At 49.7% G+C, this 21,265-nt stretch overlaps 5 protein-coding genes across 5 annotated transcripts; 4 read left to right on the top strand and 1 right to left on the bottom strand.

The window, feature by feature from the left end:
- Positions 1–7,493: 7,493 nt before the first annotated feature.
- QC761_510890 (uncharacterized protein) lies at positions 7,494–9,167 on the top strand (the record flags this gene model as incomplete). Its single annotated transcript, XM_062880255.1, has 1 exon — positions 7,494–9,167. The coding sequence occupies one exon, from the start codon at positions 7,494–7,496 to the stop codon at positions 9,165–9,167; it is 1,674 nt and encodes a 557-aa protein (XP_062731653.1).
- Positions 9,168–11,425: 2,258 nt separating this feature from the next.
- Positions 11,426–12,532, top strand: QC761_510900 (uncharacterized protein; the record flags this gene model as incomplete). Its single annotated transcript, XM_062880256.1, has 1 exon — positions 11,426–12,532. The coding sequence occupies one exon, from the start codon at positions 11,426–11,428 to the stop codon at positions 12,530–12,532; it is 1,107 nt and encodes a 368-aa protein (XP_062731652.1).
- A 622-nt stretch (positions 12,533–13,154) lies between these two features.
- On the top strand, positions 13,155–13,934 carry QC761_510910 (uncharacterized protein; the record flags this gene model as incomplete). The annotated part of the gene is made up of 1 exon (XM_062880257.1): positions 13,155–13,934. One exon carries the CDS (start codon positions 13,155–13,157, stop codon positions 13,824–13,826), a length of 672 nt encoding a protein of 223 aa, XP_062731651.1. The 3' UTR covers positions 13,827–13,934.
- Positions 13,935–14,489: 555 nt separating this feature from the next.
- On the top strand, positions 14,490–15,012 carry QC761_510930 (uncharacterized protein; the record flags this gene model as incomplete). The annotated part of the gene is given in 2 exon segments (XM_062880258.1): positions 14,490–14,919; positions 14,939–15,012. The coding sequence occupies 2 exon segments, from the start codon at positions 14,490–14,492 to the stop codon at positions 15,010–15,012; spliced, it is 504 nt and encodes a 167-aa protein (XP_062731650.1).
- A 1,234-nt stretch (positions 15,013–16,246) lies between these two features.
- On the bottom strand, positions 16,247–18,597 carry QC761_510950 (uncharacterized protein). The gene is given in 3 exon segments (XM_062880259.1): positions 16,247–16,390; positions 16,400–17,446; positions 17,507–18,597. Coding segments are annotated over 2 exon segments (1,524 nt in total). The 5' UTR covers positions 18,090–18,597; the 3' UTR covers positions 16,247–16,390; positions 16,400–16,505.
- Positions 18,598–21,265: the final 2,668 nt, after the last annotated feature.

Below are 21,265 nucleotides of genomic sequence, written 5' to 3'. Positions count from 1 at the left end.
TGTTCAGGACCGGGAGCTGTCAATCTCGTGAGAAAAGAGAATGTACAAGGTCGATTGGCAGAGCACAAGTGGTCGGGCAAGGGTTCTTCGTTCCACATTGTCCCTGAACACGATCGTGAACTTGCGCAGGAACATGCGACAGCAACAGTATCTATGATAGGGTCAGGTGCTGATATTATGCTGAAGTATGCTTTTCTCTCGCCCCACAGAACACAGCTATCCATACCATTAAGGCTCTCATTAACCGGGATTAGGGACCTCTGCATATCGACGCCTCTAAATCGAGATGTCTCCAAATCGTACAGCAATCCTACACCAGATGTGCTAATCTTGTAGCCGAACCACATCATGCGTAATTTCCGCGCGTTTTCCATAGAGATTAGCTCAAAGTACTTCCCCTTTCCGTCCAGACAGAAATCCCACATCCTAAAATAATCATCGGTCAACAGGGTCCCAGCCCAGCAACAGCCTCGCATAGCAAATTCTTCTGGGAGTGGCGGGGGTGAACTCCCATTTGTAGACCATCCAGGCAGGCCCCCGTCCAGCTCGTGAATGTACACCTTGCTCCAACCACGTGTTTAGCAGGTCCGCAGTCTTGTCCCAAGTGAACTCTGGCTCTTTGTTGATGTCCGAGGAAAGGCCACGGTGTTGACCCAGAGTGAAGGTAGGGGAGAGCCGCCAGCATCTGATAAAGAACTTGCCAACATTCTCTGACCGTGAAGGGGTTCTCCAGATGAACACGCGCGCTCTGTGCGTACGGGAAGTAGAGGTAAAAGATCAAAGTGGCTGCTCTGGAAATGGCGAATGACATTTTGCTGGGGCAATTGCGTCAATGCGAGACCCGAATTGACGAGGGAAATAGAGACGGGTACTGACATGTACAATTTGGTTCAACATATCCACACACCGCCGCCGCCTCCCAGGATGACTGTAAGCTCCCTGCGGAGATATTGATTGCCACTGTTGACATGCAAGACAACCGCAACGCGGCCAGGTTATGCTTGCTTAACCACAAAGGGGGCTGATGACACCGGTGTGTTGATCCCGGTGTTAAGTGTTGTTAAGGGAGCGCTTTGTATTCCAAGGTCGTCCAGGCGCTCCTCAACCGATGCTCCCTCCAGAAACTGGGCGAAGTAGTGACTCTTGGAGAGAGATTGGAATCTGGCGTGGTGAATGAGGAAAAAGAACCCAAAGCCTGGTGTGTTGATAAGACAACGAGGAACTTGTGCCGGCACGCCCTTGCCACCGACAATCGATGTCTTTTCCCGACACAGATCAACCGCTTCGTCCTCACGATAACGAACTGAAGTCCCATAACTGGAGCCAAGGTCTTTAATGACAACACGGTGGATAGTGCCGTCCAACCCTATACTGAAATCCCGCCTGCTGGTGCCGGCCCCGATAATCATAAAGTCGCAGCTTGTCTTGTTACTCCCAAAGACAAAGGCTTGCCCGTGCTTCGGCGGCTTGCTGAGCTGTAGTGGAATATAAGGCAATGCGTCAAGACCGTCGTCTTCCGGTGGGGGTGTGGATTCGCGAGAGCCATCCAAAAGACTAGGCACATACGGTGGAATGGCGGCTGGGTGTTTAGAAATCAGGTGAAAGGCATGGAACGAGCTCGGATCGGGGTATAACTGGGCGAAAGTAGAGTCGTCTGACTGATTATGGGGAGATATCGAAGCCGACAATGGCATGTCCGCCGCGACTTTACGCGCCGTCTGGAACTGTCCTCAAAAGACGACATCTCGGTATATTGGCTACGCACATGTCGTTCAGCTTGCCGAAGGCCCAGATTCATCATTCAACCAGCACTCTATCGCAAAGTGTTCCTTCCCGCTACCTTCCCTCGACAGCCAATGTCTTCAGATCATCAACCCCATCTGCCAGCACGTTCAGCCAGCAGTCAAAAGCGGTATTCCCGACACAACCCGACGGCTATTTTCCGCAATATTCAAGTCAAGCAATGCGGCTCTCATAGCAACTAGCAATTGCTCCGAAGACCTTTTGCTTCTTGCATATCGATATACACTCAAATTACACATCGGGCAACTTTTTGGAGAGCACTTAGAAGTGGAGATAATCACTTTACTATGGTTATTCGACACCCTTATCAGGCCAGATCACACGCAGTATCTGCTGCTCTTTCCTTGCTTGTTAACTGGGCTGGCATGTCTGCGGAAGGACCAGCAGCAGAGAGCAAAGACTCTTATTCTGAGGATCTGTTCTTATATACAGTTCAATAATGCGTTGCATGTACTTAACTTTCTTCATAACACTTGGGAATCTAGGATGAGGGGGGCGAGACCACCCCTTTAGGGCTTTGTGGGTTTTGTGGCAGCATGGCTGTGATCTACTAGCATAGCATTTAACAATGTGGCAATCCGCTTTTATCCTGATATCCTATCATCACCCCTCCAAGTCCGACCAACCTACGGCGTATCACCAACCCGTCACCGTGCTGCGCGTCACCGTGCTGCGGGGTTTCTGTGGGAGTACCTCCAATCGTGTCCAATGATAGAACTTGGCCCGTGTCTTGCCCACGGCATGGGTGTGTCCGCATTGTCCGCCAACTAACGCTGGAAACAGGTCAAGCTGTGCCGTTTCATAACTGTTTGCCGGCATGGTGTCTTCGATATCTTGAAGTAAACAATATACTCTTTTTGGAGCTTCCCATCCTCACAGTTATCCTACATGAGGGCCGAATCAGTACTCAGGTGGGTGACCACTGGGGAATCCTCGGTGTTGTATGTAATTTTCCTGTTTTCTTTTCTCGGTCTCATTGTCCACACATGAGCCCATCTCCTGACCCCAAACCGTCACATACGACCATACCCAGCTGAAAATACGGCATCCCGTCCGCTCTGCCCGAGTCAAGCAGCTGAGGGCCGAATCAGTACTCAGGTGGGTGACCACTGGGGAATCCTTGGTGTTGTATGTTTTTTTGTTTCTTTCTCTTTTTCTCTTTTTTCTTTTGCCGCTTTTACCTTGAAAAGGTCCACATTCCTGAGACGATGCCTGCAAACCGATGGCTTATACAAGAAAAGCGAGGGGACTGGTAAGTGATGACGGGAGGGGGGAGAATTAACAGAGCAATTTGTACTGTCGACAAGAAGCTTGTGTTTCGGCAACTCGGGGTTCTAGAAGAGGAAGTTCAACACCAACCTTATCGCTGATGCCCCGCTGATGAACTTTGTTCAGTTCTCCTTTTTTACCTGATATTTGAAGCCAGGCTGAGAAGGGGAGAAGGGTCACAAACGGAAGCATTCAAGCTTGGTGATTACTTGGGGCATATCGGTATCGCGGCCATCCCCGGCTTCTAGGTGAATTGGGATTTTGGCGGCCTCGAGGTATTCGAAAGGCTACTTACGGTACACCTACTGTTCCGTCCACAACCCGAACAGCTTGTATGCCGTCCGCAAAACCAGCTTGCCTGATCACACATCACCTCTACAAGCCGCGTGGGCAGCAGAGATAAGCGTGGCTAAGAAGTTGATGGAGGAGATTGACTGGTGCAGGGTGGGGGGTTCAAAGGCAGATGGCAGGTTGAAGGACTCGGAGGAAGTTAACAATCATGAGGAGGAAGGAGTAAGCTGTTGAATCTCGCCTTGCCCAGAACTTGATGCTAACTAGAGTCTCGGCACTGCTGCTGATAGCTTTGATACCGCGCTGGATGAAGAGGTCGAATGTCTGGAGAAGGAGCAATAAAAAAGGGGTGAGATAATCTACAAAAGCTCTCCAGGAGCTAAGGTTCCCTCGGAGAGACTCGAGTCTTACCGCTCGCCAGGGTGAAAGAAGATAAGCAGTTGGTACTATTTGGTCCTGGGCAATGTGTTGGGAGGGGTGGGAGATTCGGTCGCGGGGGTTTCGTTTACGAGTTATTTGGGCCGAGGAGTGGAAAGATGCTACAACTTGAGGCGCTTATATATAAGCTACGCTCTATTTGGGGGATATAAATATACTATTATATTGCCTGTCACGGGTGAAAAAGATGATTTTGAATTTCCCCTTGAAGCCTCTTTTCCACACTTGCCGCGACGGCGAAATACTAGCACGTCAATTTTCTTCCTTTTTTTCAGTGTCTTTTTTCGCGGGGTACCATGCCACAGCCGATGCCATCTTGACCAGGCCTGACAGCTTGGGTGAGAGCTGGTGGGAGGTGTAATCCTGAGACGCGAGGCCCCTCATCATCCCAGAAGTACCTTAGAAACGGGTAGCGAGATGAGGTGATCACCTTGTCCTCTTTTTGCATTCTTTGGACCTTCTCGCCAAAGAGCTGAAGTGAGATTGTCAGGAACAGCACTCTAAACAACTTCTCAACCACTGCGTTGTCAAGGAAGATGGCTCAAAACTTCTTAGGGGACAATGCACTGGCGAGAATGTGTGGCTTTGGCACTGAATCAATCTTGCATTACTGGAGCTTGTGCCTGCAAAGGATTTCTCCAAGTCATACAAAGACTGATCCGCAGGGAGTAACATTCAGAGCCGTGGCATTGTGAAGTTGGTGAAACACATAGTCCAACAAGAGAGTGTTAACCAACTTACTTTAAAGTGAATGTTTTCAGCTGGCAACATACTTGTTACTAATTCGCCATTGTTTTTTGATATCCCGGGTTCAAAAATCTACATTTTGATACTCTTTGTTTTTTAAAAAATCCAACAAGTGGACATAATAAACTTCGTCACAATATTTAGTACATTCTGTCTTTTACACACGTGCCACAATACACTTTCGCTTGCACTCACAGCAGGAGTAGGCCGTGTGAGATTGAGTCGAGGTAAGTCTGCTTCTAGTCTGATCCCTGCCAGATTGTTCGGAATGGACAACTAACCATCTACCTTGTTCGTAAAAGGCCCTACAATAGCATTGTTAGTGAGTCAGAGGCAGACGAAAAGAGCTACTCAAGATACCTTACCTACGCACGCTGGGCTAGGTAACTGCGTTAGAAAACATAGACCAAAGGTTTCTGGCATAGTATCATTTCATTGCTGTTGTCCACTCACCGGAGAGACACACATGGGCAGTGATTGAAAGTCTTTGTGATATGCTTGTGATTGTTCCACTTTATTGTTAGATGCGTCTTTGTGCGAGAGAACAATGCCAGATGTTCTGGGTTGCCTTCTTTCCAGTCTGGCGGGCCAAGGATATTTCATTCCCTTGCCCCCTGAACCCTAGTGGCTTCATGTTGTAGCCATAACCACCAACCACATATTGGGAATTTTTCTGTCCTCATCCAACATGTTACTTCCCTATGAAGGTAACGGGACGCCAGAATACACAAACTGGGAACGGAAAAACTAACTTGATCCGGCTTGGATGAAGTATTTCCGTTTACGACGACACAGGCCTTTTAATCGTGACTTTCCCTTTGAGGGCGATGGAACAAGACGCAGCCTCTTCAATTCCAGAGAGCAACCAGGTTTTCTGCGAACCTCAAACCGCCAACAATACCAAGCACCATGGTCAGAGAACCCTACATGTCATCCGCCTACCCCCATGGTTCACAATTCTGGTTGTGACGAATCTCCCTAACCCTTGAGCAGCCCCTGCGTCTTGAGACAGCAGAGGAGGAATCATGCCTGGAAGCTAACACAGGAGAAGGAAGCAATAGCTGAGTTGTGAATATCCGCCCCCTTCAAAAGTGTCCGAGTATTGACAAGGTACAACGAAGTCTCAGCCACAACCCAAGCGACACCTTGATCGATTTGTACGAGACCACCGGGGTCAAGAGGTCTCATAGCCCCAGTGATATGCTTCCGGGCAGTAGAGGACTGTCACCGGCATTCCCTGAACCCGCCCAGAGTGCAGACAACATGGAACACGAACGGCTCAACATTACGATAAAGCCTGAGCACTCGCCACATATCTCGAAACTCTCCTCAATCCCAGAGGTTTTGAAAGACCCATGTCCTCCATACCATCCAGAACCACCTTCTACATTGAACCAAAGACGCCCAGTTCTACCCAAACGTTCAGAAAGTCCACAACATTCACCTTTAAAGGCTCTGGAAAGTCCATCGCTTCCATGTCCAGAGACTTCCAGAAGCCCACGCTTTACATTGCCACTATCGTTGATGAGCGGATGGCTTCGGTTTCCATGGACCGCATGTCGATTTCCTGGCCTTCTCCCAGTTCGCCCACCATATCCCTTCCCAGTTCAGTGACAGGTCTTGGAACGCCAACATTTCCCACCTCCTGAACAATCACACAGCTCTGACTCGTCCAGCTCCGACTCGTCCAGCTCCGGCTCATCTACACTTTTGTCCATGGCTGAATGGAACCGCAGAGTTCAAAGACCGCGGGGCTTCCCGGTTGCAAGAAGCAATGATGCTTGGGGATATAGACGGTAGTATACTTGGAAAGAGGCATAAACACGGCGATGTTACTCAAAGAGGCTCCCTGCAAAGACGCATAGCGGGATCAAGCACATCAAGGCTGTGTTGTGTGTCGTGCTTTGTGCTGTGTTTTGTGTCTTGTTTTTGGGACCGATCATCAACGGGATTACTCACTGGCTTTGTTGGGTGATGGGTTTCATTGTGTTTGTGGGAGAAATCATTATCTGCAATATTACCGGGCTTTTTTGGAAGATAGACTCGATTTGTATTAACGGAGATAGGTGATGGGCGGTACCGAATATCCTTTTGATCATCTTTCACTGAACCCATATGAGTAGGAGAAAGTCTCCGAGTTGTCATTAGGTTGAAGGTGAGGAGTGACGGTGGATGGGAGACAGACCTATTGCCAGAACAAAAAATATCAACACTATTAGGCCGACGGAGAAGTGAAACGCGCGAGGCTTTTGGTCGCGACTTGGAACGCGTACAGTGCAAGACGACAATGAGCCACTGGTTGGACGTGATGTCGTCAAAGGTCAGGCTGCTCCGTGGCTGAAGTTAGTGCCGGGATTTTCTGTCAGGTGGTATTCACGTTGGCGGTGAGACTGAGGCTATGTAGGGCTGTCCGTTTTGCTGTTCGATCCAGAACATCGACAAGTGGGTGACTGTGTTTCTCGCGGTTTGGTTGCGGTGGAGTGTGGTCGCAAAGAGCTATTTCAGCCACCACCAAACTGTGACTGAAATGCGCGCGGCTTAGAAATATTCTGGTCAGCCGCCTGGACAGGTCCCTGGCGTGTGTGATGCGAAGTTTCCATGCGCGCGATCAAAGACTGCGAATCCCGTCACCGTTGACGGCGGCCATCTCGCCGCCAGCTTTCTGCCCTCAACCACCGGCTCTGCACTCGTCTGCTCTGAGCAGAGTTTCCACCGAAGCGTGGGCCCTCAGAGCGGCTCACAGTGTCAAGTGAATAGGAATAAGCCTATTCATGGGACTGCCTCTGCTATTGTTGACTGCCATTATGGGTCCTCTCCCGGAAGTTGACCATCTTTTTCCACTTCTCGCTCTGCCAGCCATCCCACGGCCAGTGCTTCTTTCTCTCTTACCCTCAACTCTTGACCCCCTCGACTGTTGAACATCGCGGCTCTTCACCACCCTCACGATGATGTACCGCGCATTCCCTACCATAGGTGCCTGTGGCGGATTTCACCTCCGCCGGATCGTTCTCCCTTCCACCCGGAGACTCACGCGCGTCCCCAACTTGCCTTCCGCCAGCAATTTTCCTGCTGCCATTTTGGAGGATACCCTCGCCGCTCCTTTCAACATGAGCAGCACTCCGGGCCTCACCACCATTTGTCGCTGCGCTGAGAGGGGCTTGCCCACTTCGGCTTTCTCTGCCATGTATTCTGCCGTTGCTTCTCCTCCGTCTCCTCTCGGGAAGCGCCGCCGGGATGACGACTCATCCTCGAATGACAGCCATCACAAGCGCCAGAGGAACCCTTTGAGCGACCCGCGGATTGCCGAAGCCATCGGGCGCCGCAAGACAATCAACAGCGGCAGTCCTACTCGTTGGGCCATCACCAGCCACCGCCGGCCCCCTCGGCGTAGCCTTGATCTCGTTAACCATCTGACAAAGCAGATGGGCAACCTTCACATTTCCGTGACATTTGAGAGATACTGCACAGAGTCGCGGAGACTGAACAGCACCGGCCAATCTATCTTTGGCATTCCAGTTCCTCTAGACCGCAAAAGCCCCGTTAGCAACGTCTTTATGACCGACATGAAGAATGGTAACTTCAGCTTCTATTGCCAGAGCGCTACTAGCGTCGAGGTGGAGATGGGCCTTGCCGACGACAACCAGAACCTTGTTCAGGAGGATGAGCTCATGGATAAACTCCGCCAGGGTGATCCGCCCGAGCAAGATTCGTTCCTCACGCGATTCGATCAGTGGCTTGGAAGTCTTGTCTCTTCAGACGACTACACAATCGTCGACTTAACACCCGTCTGGCAGCAAATCAATGCTGGTATCACCATCTCGGGCCGGAACCTGAGCATTACGCCTGGTAGCCCCCAGCCTGCCCAAGATATCGCTCAACCCGCTACACCTGGTCCTTCTGTTGGCGGCGTCCCCGTCTCCGGCCTTGTCATGACCGTCATCTCTGGTCGTCCCAGACTCATCGAGGACACTCCCAAGCCTGCTCAGGAGAGCCACAAACCCGATGGATACACCTGCCTGTCCGCTCTCCGTCCCCGCGCGGCTGACCGCATGCCCATGCACGGTCAAATTCTTCCCACCGCGTCTGGTCGTCTCAGACCAAATAACAAGGAGAATAATGTCATCAGCGCAGACGCCGCCCCTTTTGCCGAACCCAGCACAGCCCGCCGCCGCCACAGGCGCAATCATACGACCAACACCGACCGTTGGGACAAGCTAGATGTCATCAACGCGTCTTACCAGCCCAAGAGCAATCCCCTCCACAGAGTCGCCGCCCCCGACAAGAGCCACCTCAAGACCAAGAAGGCCCGCACGGCGTCCAGGAAGAAGGCCACCTTCGGCTCCAACATGCGCATTTCTGTCAACGACACGCACTACCCCCAAACCCACGAAGAGGAAGACGCTGCCGCTCGTGCGGAAAGAAAGGCTAAACTCCGACGGGAGATTGAGGCAAACAGGGCTCCGCAGCAGGCTGAGTCGTCTGTTGAGGCTGCTGCTGCCAAAAAGAGAAAGGCCGACGGCCAGGGTGAGCAGGCTATTAGAGGCGTTGCGGCACCGTACGTACCCTACTCCCACAAACACAATGAACATGACATGCTAAACACCTCTTTGATGCAGTAATTCCAATCTCGACGACAAGGAGCTCCAGCGTCAATTGAACCTCGCTGAGGAGAACAGGCGCGAGTATGAGGAGAGGTACTTGGCTGTGCTGAGGGATTGGAAGTTTGAGTACGAGCGCCGGAGTTGTGAGAAGACTCCAGCTTTGCCGGCCAAGTTTGACAGGGACTTGCGGAAGGTGATGCGTCGAATTAGCGTAATCAGGTGGGAGGATACTTTTAAGAGGATTGGGGGATGTTAGTGATTGGAGTTGAAGGAGGATCATTGGCTTTGTTTGGGTTTTGTTTTCAGGTTACATGGATGCCTTGGGAATATATCAGGAGGTTCGGGACTGGTTGGGAGGATATTTGCTGAGGAGGATTTCAACACTGGGCTCAGGAAAGGTTTCAGGAAGGCAGCGAGATACCTATTTGGCTGTGGTTGGACACAGCATAAGGTGTTATTTGGCACACAGAATCGTTCAGCGGAAAAGGGGCATCACAGCGTGGTGGTTGTAGCGTTTCGTCTTTATGGGTTGGCCCCCCTTTTTGGCCCGGGATTGTTGTACAGCATTTTATATATCCTGTTGCTTTCTTTTTACTGTTTCTCTGTTTTCGTTACATGTACTTGTTTGTGGTTCTGCTCGTTTCAAAGGTCGATACCCTTTCGGATCTTCTTTTTATTGTTACTTTGTTCAAATACCGTGTTGGGGATGCCATCACCAATGTTGAGCAAAAGCGATGATGGATATGATAATGACTAATTTCATCAAAAAGAAAGAAAAAAAAGAGGGGGGGGGGCCAGAGCCCAACGCAAGAGAAGCGAACCTTGGCCTTGCCCACCTTCAAAAAGACGAAGTTAACACCTGTGACAGGGGCCAGAATAGCTCCGATGATGGATATATTGGTACATATGAAATTTTACTGATGCAGTGGAGGGATATGGCTCGCTGCTTTCAAGTTCCAAGTCACCATTCCAATATTTTCCTCTGAGAAATGCTTTACCCTCCTTGGCCTTATCTCGACTCCGCGCTGGTACATATCATAATGCTCGTTTGATCCAGGCCAGCAGCCAAGGATCCAGAAAATGGTAGCTTATTTCGCTGGGGAGAACAGCTCATCACAATGACCCGGCCACCAAAGCGAGATGAGTGGAGAAATCCTGCCGCGTGTAGCTTGAAGGCAAGTTCCTGGTGCTTTCTCGGCAATTCACTCAGAAGCCTTGTCAACACCGCAGCCTGGTACGACTTCACTGCCAGGCGTCAATCTCCTTGACCGTCCACTCGCCCCACAACCGCCTGGCTTTTGACCTGGTTTTATCGTTTCAAGCTATTCGCCTGCCGCGCCGGTGAACCGGACATCCAACAGTTACCCGTCTCCAACCTGACACGCAAAATGAACTCAACCGACGGTAGTGAAACAAAACGGCCCTTCTGGATTCAGCCAGGGAAGGATATTTTCACCCTCGTCCCCCACCGCATCGATCGCTTGTGCCTCCTCGGGGCATCTTGAAAGTCCACGCGCAGCCCTACTCGCCATCAAGCTTGCCAAATTACACGACTTTGGCCCACGAAATGAATACTGAGACGATACTTCCATCGAATGCCCCGCTCCACCAAAACACCCAGAGAGTTCAACGGCGGCGCGTTCAGTTTTCTGACAACGCCACCAACCTCATCACACCAATAACTGCCCAGAGTAGGGACGAAGACGAGATACGGGTGGATAGAAGGCCACCCTTGGCTCAAGGCAACAAGATAGACCCGGTGATTGACCATCCTGATATCTTGAGTTGGTCTTTCCGGTAGAGTAGACGTGGCTGCCGGCAGAAGTACAAAACGGATCGTGAGGAGAGGAAGTTGGAGATGTGGCGAAGGCATCTGGAAGAGCGGGAGATGCTGGAGGGAGGATTGGAAGCGATGGAGAAGCCGTTGAAGATGACGTTGGAGATGATGAAGGAGGTTGATGGGTGTGATGTCATCCATCAACAGGATCTTGACGTCAATGCTTTGGCGATCGAAGTGTTGAGGATATAATCGTTGCCGACATGGCTTAGGTCATGGGAGGGCAATACACTGGCGACACTCACTGAGTATCTACTGAATGTATAGATAGGCACAGAAGATTGTTTTATAAGCCCTTGTCCAGTCTTCAATCAACCAGGCTCGCAAATTGCATTGCGGACATCAAGGTTCGCCGATGGCGTGGGTGGATGTGAAGTGGCCACCAAGGCCAACGCCTTTGGCTTCCGCCACCAGCACCGATGTGCAAAACCCTGGCAACATGTGCCACTTTCCCACAACATTGCTCCCAACCTTATCTTCAACAAAGGCTTTTCCAATGGAGTTTCTTCGCGCGACGATTCATTTCTTCAGGCAGCTTCCGCGGGTCAAAGAAGAATCACCAACTTCGACGAGCAACCGCGACGTCCCTCCGACGACCGTTCCGCCATCTCGCATCGACAGAGTATACCTCCATTTCGACCGATCACTACGTCCGATCGGTCTTACTGCAGGGTGTCAGCTGAAGATGGTGCAACGCGGCTTTGTACTACTTGCAGCAGATAGCAACATGGGGCGTCGAAAGACAAAGTGGGTGTTGGTAAACCTCAACGATGACATATGGGCTTCACCATCCACTGCCGCATCTCCTACAGCCGAAATTGAGAATAACCCGCTCGCCAAAAAAGAGCCCGTCCTTGCGTGGGTCCAAAGATCGTTCCCAGTACGCTCTGTAACATCAACACTCGCGAACAACGGGTCATACACCGACAACGACTCCCGACATCCAGACCAGATCGAGTTTCTTCGCCTAGCACTGCACCGCCATTCACATCCAACCAAATCATGCCTCAAGATCAAATCCTCCTCTACTGACTCGACAATATTGACAGAGCCCCGCCGTGTCTCGTTCGCTGAAACCGAATCCACATGCATCATGACCTCGGAGCCATACACCCCCAGCCCCCGCTCCAGAAAACAATGGCGGTTTTGTCTCGTCCCATCCGGCGCACGCTCCAAGCCCCGCGAAACCAACCGGTGTCTGGAGAAACGTCCAGGTCCAGTCAGCGAAGAGGAGAAGTGGCTTGACGAGCGGCCCACCGATACAATTTTTACAAGTTTTGATGAGAGAGCGAGGTCGCCCCAGTGCCAGGATAAAGAGTATCAAGAAAAGAAGTGGGCGTGGAAAAGATATCGGCGTATGGTGAGAAAGCGAGAGGACACCCTATCGGAGCAAGCGAGAAAGGAGCTTGTGGGATGGTTGGAGGAGTGGGTGCGACGGTATACTGATGTGTCCGAGACGAAAGAAAAGTCTATGGTTGTGTCCGAGGAGAAGGAGGAGCAGGTTTGCAGCTGCCGAACGCCTCCGAGCAGCCCGGACTGGGATTAGAGGTGTGGCTGGAGCGAGACGATAGCAGCGGGTGGTAGTCGGATGATCGTCGCCGAAGGGGCCTGAGGGAATTCAAACGGGCTCCATGAACTGGTTAGGTACGTCGGTGTCAACATATATGAGCACGTATATTGAAATATACATCCTAACATGTACAACCAAAAACACCAAATGCATTTATAAATAAAGATTCGTTTTCGCTTGGATTTTTGCAAGGAGGATCTCACTGAAGAAGCTATGGCCGTTTGCTGAGCTAGCACGATGCTGGTGTTGACAACTGAGAGATGTTATCCCAGTACTCAGCCTCCATCACATTCGACCTTTCACAGAGAACCCCCAAGTTCCAGCATCTGCAAAAGGGATGCATCCTACTGACTGGTGAGCCGGGGGCTTCACCTATCTTGTTTGTGCGAAGGCAAACGGATCAAAGTGTTGCTCTTTGCCTCGTGTAACTGTAGTATTTATTGACCAAACGCTGCAAAATTCTGCGTATGGCCAACAGGGGATCAAGTCCGCCCTGCCACGTGCCTATCCAGGAAAGCAAACGGATTCCGTAGGTAGCTGCAGCGCGTATTATAATGGGCCTCTTTCTCATCTCATCTGATGACAGTACCAAATCCACATGGAAGGTGACGAAAAGGTCCCCTATCGACTCTTCGATCCGTTTTTCACCCCATGCTACAGGATGTTTGGCGCGCAATGGAGGAGAGCCATGGCGATGCTTGCCAACCAGCCACTGTCCAAACGGTTCCGTCACGCCAAATTTGAGTCCAGCGCCCCCCTATTTGGATCGACATCGACAAGATGGTCAACTCACAAGGCGGATGATACAACAGTCAAATTCCCATCTCTCCACGCAGATATCGAGAAGGCCCTCGGCACCGCATCGATCATTCCCAAGCCGTGGTTCAATGATCACAGCGAAGACGACGGCAAAGCCACGCAAGAATACTTTACACACGTCATGGGTCGCTTCAAATGCCAGAATCAGAATTGCTCCAAGTCCGGCTGGAGCAGTAAGAAGGTCGGGATCCTAATCCGGCAGTTCTCCGGGAACGGCTATTACGCCTTGGTGTTCAAACAGCGCTGCAGGGTGTGCGATAAATTGGGGGTTTTGCGGCTGAACCAGGATTCGTACGTGAAAAGGGTGGTGTACCGGCTGAAGAAATGGGCTGGCATTGCTGTAGAGAAACCTGTATTCGGTGGGAAGCGCGGTGAGCGGCGGCATGAGCGTAAATTTTGTGAGGCCTGCCTGGCGGGTTATGACTGCCAGAAGGCTTCTCTAGAAGAGTGAAAGGGGCAGATTTGCACAAATGGTGTCATGCGGTCTTGCGTTGGATAGGGCTTAGTTGCGTTGCATAGCAACACTGCATGCATAATGCAACATAATTCTGAACACGACCCAAGCTTGGCTTTTATGTGTCCACCCCCACCGTGTTTCTGCAGACCATTCCTGCTTGATACCCAGTGATCTCGCTTCACACAGATCCCTATACTCGGTGTCACTACAGCCCGATGACTGACACTCATGATTGCGATTATCTACTGCATCAATACATACCTACCCTAGATACCCATGATATCTTATCAAGTTCTTATGATAACAACGGCCAAGCAGTTGCTGCCTGATTTAACCGCCGCTACCTTTTAAGCACATCTCCTGTTTCCTACCTACATCAAGCCTGCCCTCTCTCTTCTCATTCCGGGAGGCCTACAAAATCTGTCGAGATCGACGGTAACCTGAACCCGTGTCGACTTTCCAACTCCATTGAACTTTCGAAAGTCGACATCAACAGAGACGCCACATCAACCCTCGGTTGACTCGCAATCTTCAAGTCAATCCTCATCGAAACAGTACTGGTATTCCTGACAACCGGGCGTAAAGTGAGTACCGATCTAGCATATCTTCTTGGACTTCAACCAATCCGTCTCAACTCAAGAGTCCGACATTCTGTAGATGGCTGGCGGTCCAAATACATCCGACGACGCCGTGGACCAAGCAGCAGCGTCGCTGCGCGCCGCCTCATCCGGCGGTTTCGCACCGTTGGTTAAGCTCCTTCTCAAGAGGCACGAAAAGTCGTTTCCCGATGTGTTCAAAGAAAAGATCCTTAACGGCAAGGACAAGGACGGGGTCGGCCCCTTGTTCTCCGCCGCCTTTGCCGGCCATGCTGACGTGATCGAAGTACTCCTTGCTCAGAAGGGCATCGCCGTCAACCTGAAGAACACCAAGGACTGGACTCCCCTCCAAGCGGCGCTGAGCAACGACAACGAACTCGCATCCGAATTGTTGGTGGAAGAAGACGCGGTGACTGCCACCAAGGAGTTTCATGTCAATTGGAACCCACTTTTTCATGCCGCCGGTGCCGGCTACATTCATGTCGTCAAAAGTCCCTTCTCGGTAAAAAGGTGTCAAAGAGGAGATCAACCTACAGCACGGTGACGGGATGACGGCGCTGTATCCGGCTTTGTTGGGCTGGTGACCTAGGTAAGTCAGTGGCTGCGAAAGCGAGGCCAAAATGGCCAGAAATGGTGATACAGTAATTGGTTGTTGGTTGTTAAGTCTAAAAGTAAACAAATAGGAAATCCGATCTCAAGAGCAAACCGGTGTGGGTCTGGTGAAAACCTGGGCCCTTTGTCTGGTGGCCCACAGGCTTCGACTAATGGGCATACAAGAGTGGTCAAGACTTTGTTGAAATCTGGGACCAAACACAACCAGGAGAGCAAAGGGTATCTTATGCCATTGTACCGGGCTACAAAGGATAATAGAAAGATCTTCACATGGGGACTTTACACTCCGACAGCACCAGAACGCTAGGGTCTCAACAGCGATTGGATATACGACACACAGTGAGAGAGACGTGGATGGTATTACGAGGCAAGTTTCTCACTACAAGGAAGTTCCTGATCAGGTATGTATTGTACAGATTTGTCTTGTTATCAACCATCTCAAACTCACGGCGCCTCCTTGTACTCTTCATCTAGCCTCCAGAATAATGGATCGCCCGCCTCCTCCATTGCCATAATAGAGAGATACAGCTCATCCCTGTTGGTAATGATCAAAGTGTCCCTGGAAATCCTAATCTGTTTCCGAAGCTGTTGAATGATCTCGATCAGATGATTGGCACTTGCCCTCGCCTTCCTGATGAATGGTTCGAGTTGCTCTCGGATCTGTGAGACCACAAGTCATTCGTAGAAGTCAGTCTCTCAACAGCTTACCTGCGGGGGATCAAGGAAACGACTGAATGGCTCGTAAGGGGGAAGATGTGGTGAGTCAATGTGATGCTCAACAGCAGCTCTGCGTCAACGAGATCAAGCCAGGTGTCGATCCACAGTATGAGTATGCCACGTATTTGAATACCGGAGTTGTTGATGTCCGTGAAAACTGATCAGTTTGTAGCATTGGCTTCCACAGGTCCCTACGCACATGAGAAGGTCTGATCGCGTCTTCCCTCCAGGTGGGCAGTGTGACATCCTTTCCAGCCACCCAATCGATACATCAACCACATACTGTCCATCATCAATCGTTGAAATGCTAAGAACTTGGCTACAACCCGGCCAGAGGCATCAAAGGTACGAGACTGCATCCGTGGCACCGAGGCTTCCAACATTCCGGTGATGGCTGCACGGTCGTCGGTGGGTGTTGGTAGACCTTGAAATCCCGCAGTCGATCAACTTCTCCAGCAGTGTGTATTTTGGGTTCCGTATCTGAGTCATGTTGAAAGCATGTTGTTTCCCTGCGGCTAAACCTTGAGCCTTGTCCTGCCGATAGGAAGCCCACCCTAATGGCATAATGTTGTGCATGCATAATCACGTCTTCAAGGGTGAGTTTTGAAAGGAGTGCATAACCCAATGCATAACCTGCACAACCTGCATAACCTGCATAACCTCACTTCTCCAATACCTCAAGAGGGTCCCCCATTTTGCCGCCACATTCAGTCATGGCCATGTTCAAATTTGGTCAATCGAGCTACATCTAGACAATCGTGCTGCTGTCTGCCCTTGCGGAGCTGCTATCCTCTTGCTTTTCTTGTTCGTCTGCACATATCTCCAACACCACTCCTCCGGCATCAGTGCCTTCCATCCCTTGTTTCTTACCATCCTCCGTTGTCCCAAGGGCTCCTGACATCTTGGTGTGTTCCAGCACGCTCAATCTATGCATATTTCTCTGCATAGGTGTAGGGGGAAGTGGGATCCTCGGCGGCGGTGATAGTGGAGCATGCTGTGTCACAATGTTCGTCGTCTTTGTTGACACAGGAGAGATGCCGGTCGGCGTCAGGGTTGGAACAGTGGCCGATGGAGGGGACACCGGCAGTGTGACCATCAGAGTGTCCGGCGATGTTGAGAGTGGTGGCCTCAGTTTCAGGGGTGGTGGTGGTGGGAGGGGATGTGTGATATCCACCTGCCTCTCCCTCGTCACCTCCACCGCAACAGACAGAGGTGGTCCCGCCGCTGGCAGCGAAGGAAGAGGCGGCAAAGAAGATGTTGGTCTGGAAGCGGCCAACTCGGACATTCCATGATGGGAAGGGAGCTCGCTTCTGGCCTTTGCTCTTGCATCTCTCCATTGAGATCGAACCTCCAAGACGCGAAAGCTTTTGTTGAGAGGCGAACCGTGAAGACGCTGTCTGTAGATGAATAAAAGATAGCTACCGAGGAAGTAGGCAACTATAGCCATGATGCCCCCTACGATAATGCCGGCCGCGTCCCCGAGAGTTCCAACGCGGGATTGTTGCTCTGAGTGAGGGGCTGGTGCTAGAGTACCAGTAATGCTCGTGCTTTCGCTTCTCGGAGACGACGTTGGTATCGGAATTCGTGTTGCAAGGCGATCGACGTTGGTAAGTATCAGATTCGACTGCGATAGGCGACACTGGGCTCGACTATCCTTGATGCAGGCGTAGTTTGCTGGACAACATCCCCCTGTTGAATTTCAGTTGCAAGTTCATCTCGAGTTTCGCTATCAAACTGAGGTCCACCTACCGCCAATCTTCTCTTCGCAAGCGAAATATCCCTTGTGCCCCGGGCATGGCAAAGGTGCCATGGGCTTTTCCTTTTCCAACTGGGGCGACACGCAAAGATCACCCTTGCTGCAGGCGAAGCCTACCGGGCAGCAACCGCCACCATATTCAGATGCGCAGTCAAAGTAGCCAGTCTGCCCACAGGCTATACTGCCTGGTGTAGATGAGACGGGGCCATTCGAATCGATAGGTATTACCGACAGTCGTATGCTGGTGGCGACTTGTGGCGCATCAACAGTCGGCCGTGGAGTGAGGGAGTATGTAGTGCTCGATGGTGGCTGTTGCAAAGATGTTGATGATGTGGTCTGGGTTGTCTTCGCTGAAGTAGGTATCGTCCTTGTTCTTGATGCGTCTGCTCGCACTGACGCCAACCTGATACTCTCCTTTAGTGCCCGTTCGCTTTCGACCAGCTTTCTTTCAGCCTCTTTCTCCTGCTCTATTCTCAATCTTTCTCGTTCTTGCTCGAGCCGTTTTCGTTCATTCTCCTTCTCCTTCTCGACACGCAGTCGTTCTTGCTCCTGCCATGACCGAGTGACAGTGGACATTTCGTGTTCGCATTCAATCGAGATAATCGGGCAACCTGGGTACGGAAAGAGTGATTTGAAGCATTAGAACTGGGGGTAGGTGTCAGTCGACGTGACTGAGGAACTGAAGAAAAACTGAAACGCACAGGGGGTATTTCCAGGGCATGAGCCATAAGTATAGAGAAGTCTTGGGAGAGTGTTGGCTCATGTTTGCGTCAATCTCATTGGCGGGTGTGGTGATGGGCTGGCCCCCTCTCAGCCGTGCTGTTGATCAACCGGGACGCCGCGGGATCTGCCTTGCTTGCGCCAAATATGTCGATATGCCCATAGAGTTTCATCTGAAACCACGACAAAGCTGCAAACAATCGAGCTTCGTGGCCTTTCTCTATCAGACAAACAACCGAGCATCGTGGCCGTTCTCTATCAGGGTTTCTGTACCGACTCTCCATGTCAAGCAAACAGCTCGTGGACTCTGATCACGTCCAAGTACCGACCCTGGTGCTAAATCGGTCGTATTCCAGAGGCATGATCAATTGACTGTAAGTACCCCAACAGCCCAACAGAAAGAAGATTTGCGTGTTTGATTGGCGGGCCGCCAGACTGGGCCGTTGAGGTGGGGATGCGGCTCAACTGACGAAATGCTCCGTAGCATTGGGGTGTGGGAGGGGTCCTGCATTGCCCATTTAAAAGAGTGATTGCGCCGTAAGTCAACTCAGGTGATGGTTTCCCATGCCCAGGGTTAGGGTTCCACCAGTCTGGTTGAGCCAGTGTGCTCCGGGGACATTTTCTTCCGGCAGCTAGCGCCTTGCCCCCTCCTACCTGGTCTTGAAGATGTTCGTTTGTCGGGAGAATGTCAACGACTGGGTGGAGCCAAAGTCCAGCCTGGACGACGACTATCGGCAACTCCGACTGAACATGGACAGTCGCCACGAAGTTGTCCAGGGTTTATTAAGAACGAGGCTGGGCCTGGCAGCTATGCCAGATATGCAACAGCTGTTGTACCACCGGAATCTGGACACAATTCGCCACGTGACTTCTCGCCGCTTTATCTGTCCTGAATTAAGTGGAGCTCAGGACCGGCTCATCTTCGGCTCCGGTCTGCTCACCTCGCTCAGGGACTGCTCAGGGTCTGCTCACTTCGTTCAGGGTCTGCTCAGGGTCTGCTCACCTCGCTCAGGGTCTACTCAGGGTCTGCTCACCTCGCTCATGGATTGCTCAGGGTCTGCTCACCGTGCTTAGAGCTGCTCTGGGTTGCTCATAGTCTGCTCACCCTGCTAATGGTTTACTCACTCACTACTGATGGTACTCTTACAAGCTTGTTCTATGACGCAAACATCAAACCTATCTCATCTGCTGACCCAACCCAATGTCTCTAACATCATGCAGAATGTATGGTCAAGACGCGTTACGTCTGGTCTGTTCCAAAACTGCCGCAAATAATTTTCTCTATGGGCTGCAGCCTTAGGCGCGTAACATTACAAGCCGGAGATCCTTGCCTTTCTGAGGTGTTGAAGCAGTTCTCGGAGGTGGAAACACGTATGCACCTGGAGCCGTGTTTGGAGGTCGCTCGACCCTGCAGATGTTGAGGGACAAGGAGCCAGAAACGGCTCCTAGATGCAGTATACGAAACCCGTCTAAAAATGGAGTGTATATTTCTATACTTCTTTGCAAGTCGGACATCCTTGCCCCCGAGGTGTTGAAGCAGTTCTCGGAGGTGGAAACACGTATGCACCTGGAGCGCTGTTTGGAGGTCGCTCGATCCTGCAGATGTTCGTCTACAAAATGGAGAATATTCTATACTTCTTTGGGAGCCTATATTCCTGCTTTATTTATGAAAAAGTAGCGGTAGCACTGCGGAAGGTCGTAGGGCAAGTATGATTTTCCGTCACCAAGCTGACTAGACAAAGCTCACACTGCTGGGAAGCGGGGGAGACGGATGAAGAGTCTTTCAACGACCGTATAAATAAATTACGCTTAGCGCTAGACTTAAGCAGAGAGACCGCATATTTCATACGTCTTCTCGAGGGCGGCTGTAAGGCCTTTACAGTTTATATAATTAAAATACTTTCCGTCTACGTATCTACCTACCTATACCATGGGAATACTGGCCGGAGTTCCGAACCCAAGCTAGCGAGAGGTATATTAATTCCTGGAAAACCATTAAATAAGTATACTATACCCCTGTAATACCGGCACAGGAGGAGGGTCGGAGGAATTTAGGAAGTTATCTCTACCCCTTTATCTTATCTACCTAAACCGCATATTTATAAATAACTAGTATTTCTTTTAATATCTTTCTTTTCTTTATTCTTTCTTTCCTTTATTCCTTTCTTTACTTTATTCCTCTTACTCTCTTCCATCCCCCTCCGTTCTCATCTTACATTATTATTAAAGAACTTAAAAAAAGCTTTTATATTATTATACCTTATACCTTCTAAACTTTTTAAATTTATTTAAATAAACGTAAATAGTAAAAAGTATAGTAAATTTAATAAGGATAACTAAGCTAATAAAAAAACTAAAAAAAAAAATTCCGACTAAGGTACTTAAGATTAAAGAAAGAGGAAGGTAATAAACCTAAACGACCTAATCGAGGCCGCTTTATAGGATAGGCTTTTTAAAAATAAATTTAGGATTAATAGTAACCCCGTTTATAAAAAGCTTAATATTAATTTTAAATAAAAATATATTTTAATAATAAATATTTAAAAAGCGTACGTTACTGAAATCTATATATAAATTTAATTAAAAGTATTAATATAAATTAAGTACGAGGTAAGATTTAAAGGATTAGACCCGCGTAATATAAAAATAATAAAGTATTTTATTAAGTTAGTTATACGTTTAATTAAGGCGCGATTAAATAAGAATCTAAATAGGTTAACTATTAAGTTTATACGATAGAAAATGCGAATATTTATATTATAATAGGAAAGAACGATAAAGAAATTTATTCCCTATATTATCTATAATACGGTATATAATATAAATATAATTAAAAAGCTTATTTTTTATTTTTTTAACTATAATATTATTATTAATAGAATATAATATATTAAAGACGAGCTTAAATATATAATTACTTTATTAATAATAAAAAAAATACCGATATATTTAACGATAAAGAATTATATAGATATAGAAAAGTATTTTTAATTATATAACTATTATAATTATATATACGAAGGGAGCTAAGT

The sequence above is a fragment of the Podospora bellae-mahoneyi genome, chromosome 5, assembly GCF_035222275.1.
Source record: "Podospora bellae-mahoneyi strain CBS 112042 chromosome 5, whole genome shotgun sequence".
Taxonomy (NCBI): Eukaryota; Fungi; Ascomycota; class Sordariomycetes; order Sordariales; family Podosporaceae; genus Podospora; species Podospora bellae-mahoneyi.
This window is presented reverse-complemented; position numbering and strand designations above follow the sequence as displayed.